Below are 9,835 nucleotides of genomic sequence, written 5' to 3'. Positions count from 1 at the left end.
TATCGCATGTCTGGGTATTGCCCATATAGGTATCTTATAATTTAACTTATATTGATACTTTTTCCAAATTCGTAACAAGGCTATCCTTAATATATGGCTTTTAAAGGTCTTATCCACCTTTTTTTTTTTTTTTAATATACTTTATTGAGTTTTCTAGTATTTAAAAAGACAAAATACAATCTCAATCTTGATCCGGGGTACGGTGTTTACACATTTCATAAATCAAATATTGGATGGATTCCATCCATAACTATCACTATACATTATATTATACAATACTATATAATTCTCTACATTTCTATACAATTAAGTCCATTTCTTGTGTTTAAGCAACTATAGCCTATTATCATACTTTTATCCTATTCTTTAACCAGTTATACCAAATTCCCCATACTTCATAGTGCTTAGAATTTTCTTCATTTTTTAGCTCGTTTGTCAGTTTAGCCATCTCTGCGCACTCTAGGATTTTATTTATTAATGTTTCCTCAGATATCCACCTTTTTATCATATAATAAATAAGCATGCCAGCCAAATAACAAATCATATCCTTCAATGTTCAATATTCTTTCTTCTGTTGAGTTAATCCAATCACTAATTATTGTTAGGACAGCTGCTTCATAGTATAATCTTAAATTAGGCATTTTAAGACCTCCTCTTTCACGTATATCTTGCATTATTTTTAACTTTATTCTCGGTCTTTTCCCTGCCCAAACAAAATTATTAATACCCTTCTGCCATTCCCTCAGATTTTCATCTTTCTTGAGTATTGATATCATTTGGAATAAAAATAGAAATCTAGGTAGAACATTCATTTTTATTGCTGCTATTCTTCCCAACAGAGATAATTGTAGTTTTCCCCAATTCTCCATCTCTTTCTGTATTTCTTGCCATAAGATTTCATAATTATTTTTATATAATTTTACATTTGAGGCTGTGATATATACCCCTAGATATTTAATCTTTTTTACTATTTCAAATCCTGTTAGTCTTTCTAGTTCTTCTTTTTGCTTTGCCATCATGTTTTTAGTTATTATCTTTGTTTTTTGTTTATTTATTTTAAATCCAGACATTTGTCCATATTGGCTAATTATATCCATTAAACCTATAGCTGATTGTACTGGTTGAGTTAAGGTAACTACCAAGTCATCTGCAAATGCTCTTAATCTATAATCATGATGTCTAATTTTAATTCCCTTTATTTTATTTGACCCTCGTATTTTATTCAATAAAGGTTCCAAAGTTAAAATAAACAATAACGGTGATAAAGGGTGTGAGTTTTCCACAGGCCGCCCATGAAGTCAATATTGAGAAAAGACACGGACACGAGTTTTCTCGGGATGAGACGAACCCAGATCTGACTCCGGGAGCTTCTTTTATTGTACACAAACAAAGGCAGGAAGGGTTTGTTAGCATAAGCCAGTAATAAATCACAGCATGTCTCATGTAATGCATACGTAAGTACAAGTAATACATGGAAGCAATGCCCAAATTTGGGAAGATCTACAATCCTAGCTGCTAGTGAGTTGTTACAGTTATCTATGAGTTGTTGCAACCTTTATCTAGTTTTTCGCATACGTGGTACAGCATGATCTTCTCATGCCTGTGCGTAGCTCCTGAGCATGTTACAACATCTCCTACTTTTTGTTTTAATTTTTCAAACACGATCATCTTCCTCATCAGAGAGGGCAGATAGCAATGCCTTTTGCTGTAGTATGTTGTTAGTGTCTGTTTGAGCTATGTTAATATGTTTTTCTCTGGTTTGGACCACACTCTCTACCGTGGATTGGATAATACTCCGGATTACGGGGATTAGGCATGGGAGCATGAGGAGGCCTAAAAGAATGACACCAATCATGAACGCTGCTTGCTTCCAATTGCGGAATATTCCTCCCAAAAAACCCCCTTCATCAAGTATTCCCGTCCACTTTTGTACGGGTACATGCACAAGCTTTCTTAACTCAGCGGTAAGGTCCGCTACAACTTTCCCTGTCTCATCTATTTGTAAACAACAGTTTGTCAAGTTAAACTTTCCACATACTCCCCCTTCTTTTGCTAAAAGGTAATCAAGGGCTAAGCGATTCTGATACACAGCAGTGCGCAATTTGTCTTGAGCGGTCGCGATGGTGTTAAGAGCTGCATCTATGCGTCGGCCTGCTAACTCCAATACGGCTTGTAAGCGAATAATTCTGTTCAGCATGTAGATCGGGGTTCAGTAGCCGTAAGACCTGTCCTCAGCCCATGTGGCGGGGTCATAATATGCGATGACTCGTTCGGGCGGCCAGTCGTCATCTTTCCAGTTGCCCACAGAAACACCACCAAACCCATTGTCAAGCGCCCTCTTTTTCCGCCAGTCATCGTAAAGCGGAATTCCCAGTGTTTGTTTTTCAGTGAGTGGGAGGAGAAAAAACGATGGTTTGATCCATCCCAGAACGCAAGACCCGCTCCAGTTCGGTGGTAAATATTCATAGGCAAGGTTGCCACAGACCCAATACATGCCTTCAGGAGCTGTCCAGTGTTTATTGGGCTTTAGTAAGTAGGAGAAGAAGGTGGAATTAAGTTTTGTGGGTTCTGTGAAGTTGGAAGCAGAAGTCCATATATGATTATCCCATTGTCCTTTACAGAGGAGAGTGCCGACGGGGTGGTAGCCGTTTTGATAGAAACAGTTAGTGCCAATGATGTTAGTAGTCAATGTCCATGTAGTGGAGGTGGGCTGAGGTCGCATTGTAAGGTTTCCGGCTGCAGTCATGTTGTTAATCAGCGCAGGGTTGGCTTCAAGGACTTCCCACGGCCATTGCTCTCCCATGTTGGTGCCCCCACACACGAAGCAATTTTTCACGCCTAGGGTTTGGGCAATTTTTGAAGCGAATTCCAGAAAGAGATTTTGAGCAGTAGTGGATACTATAGGTGTGGCTTCCTCTCGCAAGGTCTCAAGTGTGTCATAGACTGACCATTGTATTCGTCTGGCCTCCTCTAGAGTCTCAATCTTTGCGGTCATATAGGTTACTGGATCCTTGCCAGTGCCATCAATTCCAAGGCCATAGGCTTCAATTTTTGGATGGTCTTTCGCAAATTGAAGGCGAATTCTATTAGAGCCAGTCACCCGTGCAAAAAGGTCAATAGTCCTTTTGGCCGTGTTGAGGGGGTTGTAGCAGCCTTTATAACCACCTCCAGTGTAGTCACATACTCCTCTCCAGTCAGTTTTTTGGGGGTCGCCCCAGGTTATACAGGGTCGCAGAAAGGGGCGGCCCACCGGCTGGGGTTGATTTCGGGTACACAGATATTTATGATTGTGTATATAGGTGTTACGCCATGCTTGGGAGCCACATGAAGTGGAGGCAATTTTGTCCATTGCATCACATACGTCGAATTCCAGCTCCCAGGTGTCCACTTTGGTGAGCGTTGTATGGTTTTGGTACTTCAGGTTGGCAGCCCCAGCATTTCCAGAAACAATGCCCAAACCTACCCAAACAGAGATGTTGTATCGGGTGGCAATTTTCGGGCTGTGGCAAGTGCTCTTGTTGCCTTTCTTGCAAACCTGGTATTCTGTTCCGTTCAGAAAGCACGTAGATTTGCTGGTCCTGCACCCGTCAGGCTTTATATTAGAATAAACCATGGTGTGGACGGTGGTTGTCCCTTGGTTGACTTGAGTAATACAATGGCTACAATTCTGATTTTGATGTGCATTTTGGTGCTGTCGATGGGCATGTGTGGAATGAGTAGGGCTGTGGGGAAGGACATTGAGGAGAGTAGCCTTACTGGAATGAATGGAGGTGGCAGTTTCTGTAACATCACAAAAGTACAGTCCAGCATCAGTTGGCCGTAATTGGTTTATGCGCAGGATGTAAGTTCCTTGTCGAGGGGCAGTCATGCGGATACGGCTGGAGGGTTGTAGGGGCTCGCCATGCTGGATCCACAAATGATAGTGTCGAGGGGAGCCAAAGTATTGACAATAACGGCAGTGGTGTTGGCGTGATAAACGGCTCGGATCGGGGTGGTCTGAATCAATGAAGCGTTGCAGTGGCCCAGAAGTAAAATAAGGATAAAGATGACGAGGGCAAGTACAGCGAAAGCGGTCAGCTGGGTGCATTGCGGGAGGGTTATCGGTTTCCGCATTGTTCTCGCGGTAGTTCGACAAAGGTCAAGCCACTGTGGCGGGGGTGCGTAGGGTGGCGGTGGCTCTATCGGGTTCTGGTGGGTTGCAATGATAGGGACGGACGTTTCTCCCGGGGATCCAATAGGTCCGATCATCGTGTTGCACTGCAGCGTAGCCACGTCCCCAGGCAAGAAGTTGTGCAGGTCCTCTCCAGGTAGGGTCAGGCAGCTGGCGAAAGTAAACAAGAGGACGGACCGGATCAGACGATGGGGTGGTGAAGTGACGTTCTGCTGCCGTAGTCGGTGGCGTTCCGGCGATGTTTAAAAAGTTCAAGGTATGAAGGCAGAGGTTTAGAAAATTTTGAATGGCTGGTAAATTTGGGGGATTAAGGTTGCCTTCTCCAGCCGTGTGGCGCTCTAGGGCATTTTTCAAGGTCTGATTAGCCCTTTCTATCACTGCCTGCCCCTGACTGTTATAGGGGATTCCAAATTTGTGCGTCACTCCCCATTTGTTAAGAAATGAGGCAAAAACTGTGCTTGTGTATGCTGGCCCATTGTCAGTTTTTAATTCTTTAGGGCAGCCAAGGATGGCAAAGGTGTGCAGGCAGTGATTAATGACATGTTTTACTGTCTCTCCCCTTTGTGGGGTTGCCATGATAAATCCAGAATAGGTATCAATGGTCACATGCAGGTAGTTCCATGGTTTAAAGGAGTCGTACCTTGTGACGTCCATTTGCCAAATCTCACAGGCTCCTATTCCTCTCAGGTTGACACCAAGGGGGAGCCCATGAGCTTGTTTGCTACATGTAGGACATTGCTGGAGGATGGCAGCGGCTTCAGCAGCGGTGATTCCGAATTGTTTCATCAGGGCCTTTTTGTTCTGATGGAAATATGCATGGCTTTCCCAAGGGGTGGGGGTTTTAAGTAGTGGGAAGAGATTAGCAGCTGAGGCTGCGGCATCAGCCACCTCATTTCCCTGGGTAAGGGGCCCAGGGAAAGGTTGATGGCTACGTATGTGAGCAACAAAGAAGAAATGGGTGCGGTTAGTAATAAGCTGCTGTAGTGCCACGAAAAAGGCCAGCAGTGCAGGATCAGTGGTCGGAGAAATATATGCTTCATGGATAGTCCTTACGATCTGCGTAACATAAAGACTGTCCAGGATTAAGTTGAAAGGCATGTCAGCGAATTGGTTAAAAGCAAGAATAGTGGCAGCAAGTTCAGATCTTTGTGCACTGGTCTGGGGCCCTGTTGTTCTGGTGATCCAAGAGCCATCCTGTAGCCAGACGCAGGCACCGTGAGTTTTTCCCCTGTCAGCGAACACTGTTGGAGCAGAAGGAAGAGGTGAAGAAGAGCAAGGGGAAGAAAAGGATATAGGAAGTTGTGTGAGCAATTTAAAACGAAAATCATTTGGGGGATGGCATGATACAGTACCATACCAATCATTAGTGGCCCACTGGAGGGATTCTGAGGTGGTCATACATTGTTCCCAAGCATGGAGAGGCATTGGGACATGGAGGAAGGAAGGTTCCTGACCCACCATGGCTTTGGAGCGCATATGTCCTTTAATAGTCAATTGTGCGATTTGCTCAATTTTTTGAACTATTGTGTTTCTAGGTGTGTGTGCCAAATGAATCCATTCTAGTATCAAAACTTTGTTGGGTACCTTCTGAATCAACGCTCCAGTGGGTAATGAGGGGGTGTTAAGAATGACCAATTCTAACGGTACGTTGGTCACACACCGATCTACCCATATCCTGCTCATAGCTTGTTGCACCATTTGTAAAGCATCAAGCTGTCCCTTGTTCAATGTAATTTTGTCCGCAGGATGTTTCCCCCCGCCTAATGCTGTGAATAAGGGTGTCAGTTGACTGGTGGTCAGTCCCATATATGGACGGGCCCAATTGACTGAGCCCAGGTACTGTTGTAACTGTACCAATGTAGTTGTTTGTGGGAGAAATAAAGTAGGCAGGCTGGGGGTAGATCTAGCAAGAGACAGTTTGTGACCAAGGTAAGAGAAGGGTGAGAATAGCTGTACCTTCTCAGGAGCAACCATCAAACCTCCTTTCTGCAGAATAGCTAAGAGTGATGGGAATTCCTTAGACACTGTACCCATTGGGCCAGGAGCGGCAATCAAAATGTCATCCATGTAGTGGTATACCAAAAATTGAGGGTGTTTTCGCCTGAATGGCAACAGGATCTGATGCACATAATATTGACACATAGTGGGACTGTTAAGCATGCCTTGAGGCAGTACTGTCCATTGATATCTAGCGTTTGGTGCTGAATTGTTGTGTTCAAGTATGGTGAATGCAAATAGTTGCCGGTCCTTTGGGTGAAGTGGAATAGAGAAAAAGCAATCCTTGAGATCAATCACAATTAAGTCAAAATCTTTGGGTATCAGGTTTGGATTAGGCAGTCCACATTGCAAAGGCCCCATGGGCTGTATAATCCTGTTGATATTGCGCAAATCCTGTAGGAGGCGCCATTTGCCTGATTTCTTTTTTAATACAAAAATGGGTGTGTTATATGGGCTGACAGAAGGTTCCAAATGCCCTTTTTCTAGCTGTTCGTGTACCAGTTGCTTTAAGGCATCAGCTTTGGTTTGGGGCATAGGCCATTGATCAACCCAAACAGGTGAAGGGGAGGTAAGAATTAGACACAGAGGTGTGGGCAAAGTCATTCTATGGTGAGTTTTGTAGTCAACCGAGACATGAGGTCTCGTCCCCATAGGTTGACATGGAGAGGAAGGACAACAGGTTTAATATAGACCATAGAGGAGGTGTGAGGGGAGGAAGCAGCAAGCCATTGGCGGCTGACGCGGGCAGACTGAGAGCCACCGACCCCCCTGACTGAGGGGGAGGAGTCAGTTTCCCAATCCGCCGGTCACTCGTCGGAGCGAATGACAGTAACGTCAGCGCCGGTGTCCAGCAGTCCTGTAAAAGGTCGACCATTTAAAAGAAACGTTGCCAGAGGTTTCGCCGCTTGTACGGGCTGTTCAATAGCAAGGAGATCAGATGGAAGATCAGACGGAAAAGATTGCATAGTCGGGGTAATAGGGATAGCTTGAGCAGCCAGCTGGCCAGCGGAGATGAAAACAGGAGAGTTAGTAGTGAAGATCAGTCCAACAGAAGAGAGATCAGCAGAGTCGGTTAGAAAAGGGGATGCCAAAATGCCTTGAGTAACTAAATCTCGTTCGGGAAAAACCAAAAGAGGCAGTTGTGGCAGGGGGGAATCAGGGCGCAAAGGCAGAAAGTAATTATTCCCAGGCAAACTGGCATGAATGGTCTCTGAGGCTCGAAGAGAAAATTGAGTTGGAGGAGGCTCAGCCTTGGGTGTGGGGCTAGCTGGCGGCCCCGAATTTAGTTTCCCTGGTCCGAATTTTGAATAGGGTTGGAGCGACATTGGTTTGCCCAGTGATAGCCTTTCTTGCAACGAGGACAGATGGTTCTGGGCTTAGTCCCCTCGTCACGCCTTGGCCCCGCCCCTCTAGGGGATGGGCTTTGCGGCTGATGCAGCATTCGGCACTGATTGCGGAAGTGGCCCGGCTTCCCGCAGTTGTAACAATTCCCATTTTTTCCATTCATTTGTAATGCAACAGCAAGGGTCTCCATTTCGAATGCCCGTGTTCCCACAACACGACAGGCTTTGATGAAATCAGCCAGCGTCGCATTGGGGTTGGCAGCAACGGGCTGAAGGACCCTCTGGCAATCGCAATTTGCATTTTCTAAAGCCAATTTCAATACCAATTCAATTCGAGCCTCTATATTGTCAATTTGCCTGATCAAAGCCTTTTGCAGCCTATCAATGAACTCCGGATAAGGCTCGTTTGGTCCCTGCATGATTTTTGCAAAGGATTTGGTAGGGCCGTCCGTGGGATCATCCACCTTATCCAAGGCAGCCACAGCGGCGTTGCCAACCAAATCCAAGGACTCGCGGGGCGCAGTGGCTTGCAACGGGCCAATATCAAATCCAGGACCCGCCAACAGGTGCCCTGCAATAACATTTTGAGGCAAGCCCCTTGCTATGGCTCTGTTGGCTTCTTTTAGGTACTCTGAGTTCCAAATTGCATATTGGGAGGGCTTCAGAATCATTCCCATCAACAATCTCCAGTCTGCCAAAACCATCGGATTCCCTGCTAGTAAGGTTTTGACTAATCCCTTTGTATAGGGAGACTGGATGCCATAGAGGGAGGCAGAGCTTTTCAACTCTTTGATTGTTCTGAAAGGAATGGGGATGTAAACCGGCACTGGCGGCCCTTGTGGATTATTCTGATTAGGTTGGTATTCCACCGGGAGACAATATTGAGCCAATTCCATGTCTCCTTCTTGTTTTGCCATTTCCAGGGCTTCATTCAATGCACTGCGCCACGGATTGGGAGGTTTTTCAAAAGAAGGTTCCGTGGGAGCGGTTGGCGCTGGATTTTTCATCTCGCTTCCCCCTACCGCCCCTACATAGGGCAGCGGTGGCAAATGGGGCGGGGGGGGAACCGAGGATTTAACGTTCCCTAAGGCCGATGCCATTCCTTCTTCGTGAATTTGGAGGCACTTAACAATTAAGCGCCATGTTGTCAGAACTTCCAGGGGGGGGGGTCGGGGTTCCTCATGGAAATAAATGCCCAATTTTATCCATAAGGAGACTTTTAAGGACCCCTTTTCCGGGTAAGCCGGACAGTGTTGTTGAAGATATTTTAGTACACTAATTAGATGTTTTTTCGGGGGAATGGGAAGCGGCTTGCCCGCCGCCTGACTGATTACACTAGATAATTTGCAGATATCTCGAAGTTCATTGAGATGAATTGCCTGGTCCTTCGAGAAACCCGATCCCATACTCACGATGTGGGAGGGTGCTCCGTTCACCAACGGCCGTCCCTGGGTGCGAGGCTATTCCCAGCCGGGGGTGAGATGGGTGGGCAACACAGATATCAATCACGTCGGGGTCACCAGATGTGAGTTTTCCGCGGGCCGCCCATGAAGTCAATATTGAGAAAAGACACGGACACGAGTTTTCTCGGGATGAGACGAACCCAGATCTGACTCCGGGAGCCTCTTTTATTGTACACAAACAAAGGCAGGAGGGGTTTGTTAGCATAAGCCAGTAATAAATCACAGCATGTCTCATGTAATGCATATGTAAGTACAAGTAATACATGGAAGCAATGCCCAAATTTGGGAAGATCTACAATCCTAGCTGCTAGTGAGTTGTTACAGTTATCTATGAGTTGTTGCAACCTTTATCTAGTTTTTCGCATACGCGGTACAGCATGATCTTCTCATGCCTGCGCGTAGCTCCTGAGCATGTTACAACAAAGGGCATCCCTGTCTTGTTCCTTTTTCAATTTTTAAAGTTTCTGTTAAACCACCATTAATTATTATTTGTGCTGTTTGTCTCTGATATATTGCTCTAATAGATTGTGTAAAGTATTCTCCAAACTGCATCTTTTCTATTATTTTCAATAAAAATTCAATTCAATCGATCAAATGCCTTCTCCGCATTCAAAAAGATAAGCGCTGCAGGGACTTGGTTGTTCCTTTCCAGATATTCCAATAAGTTTACAATTTGTCTTACATTACCTTTCATTTGTCTCCCACTTATAAATCCAGATTGGTCATTATGAATCATTTGTGGCATAATTACCATTAACCTATTTGCTAGTATTTTAGCAAAAATCTTATAATCAGTAATTTAAAAGCAATATTGGCCTATAATTCTTAGGTTGACTATGATCTTGGCCCTCCTTTGGAAT

General features: G+C 45.0%; 2 protein-coding genes across 2 annotated transcripts; both read right to left on the bottom strand.

Moving 5' to 3' along the window:
- Positions 1-2,209: 2,209 nt before the first annotated feature.
- Positions 2,210-3,868, bottom strand: LOC148113432 (endogenous retrovirus group 3 member 1 Env polyprotein-like). Its single transcript, XM_087871553.1, has one exon. The coding sequence runs from the start codon at positions 3,866-3,868 to the stop codon at positions 2,210-2,212; it is 1,659 nt and encodes a 552-aa protein (XP_087727679.1).
- A 3,107-nt stretch (positions 3,869-6,975) lies between these two features.
- Positions 6,976-8,519, bottom strand: LOC148113431 (endogenous retrovirus group K member 8 Gag polyprotein-like). Its single transcript, XM_087871552.1, has 2 exons — positions 7,503-8,519; positions 6,976-7,167 (listed from the first exon to the last, which is right to left on the bottom strand). Exons 1-2 carry the CDS (start codon positions 8,517-8,519, stop codon positions 6,976-6,978), a joined length of 1,209 nt encoding a protein of 402 aa, XP_087727678.1.
- Positions 8,520-9,835: the final 1,316 nt, after the last annotated feature.

Source organism: Pantherophis guttatus, chromosome 5, assembly GCF_059756535.1.
Source record: "Pantherophis guttatus breed Tessera chromosome 5, ASM5975653v1, whole genome shotgun sequence".
NCBI classification, from domain to species: Eukaryota; Metazoa; Chordata; class Lepidosauria; order Squamata; family Colubridae; genus Pantherophis; species Pantherophis guttatus.
This window is presented reverse-complemented; position numbering and strand designations above follow the sequence as displayed.

Bases quoted from the DNA above. Each gene is read 5' to 3' on its own strand.
- LOC148113432 (XM_087871553.1), bottom strand. From the start codon at position 3,868: ATGACTGCCCCTCGACAAGGAACTTACATCCTGCGCATAAACCAATTA.
- LOC148113431 (XM_087871552.1), bottom strand. From the start codon at position 8,519: ATGAAAAATCCAGCGCCAACCGCTCCCACGGAACCTTCTTTTGAAAAA. The intron at 7,168-7,502 runs GCAAACCAATGT...TCCGCTGGCCAG, and splicing joins GCAAGAAAGGCTATCACTGG to CTGGCTGCTCAAGCTATCCC.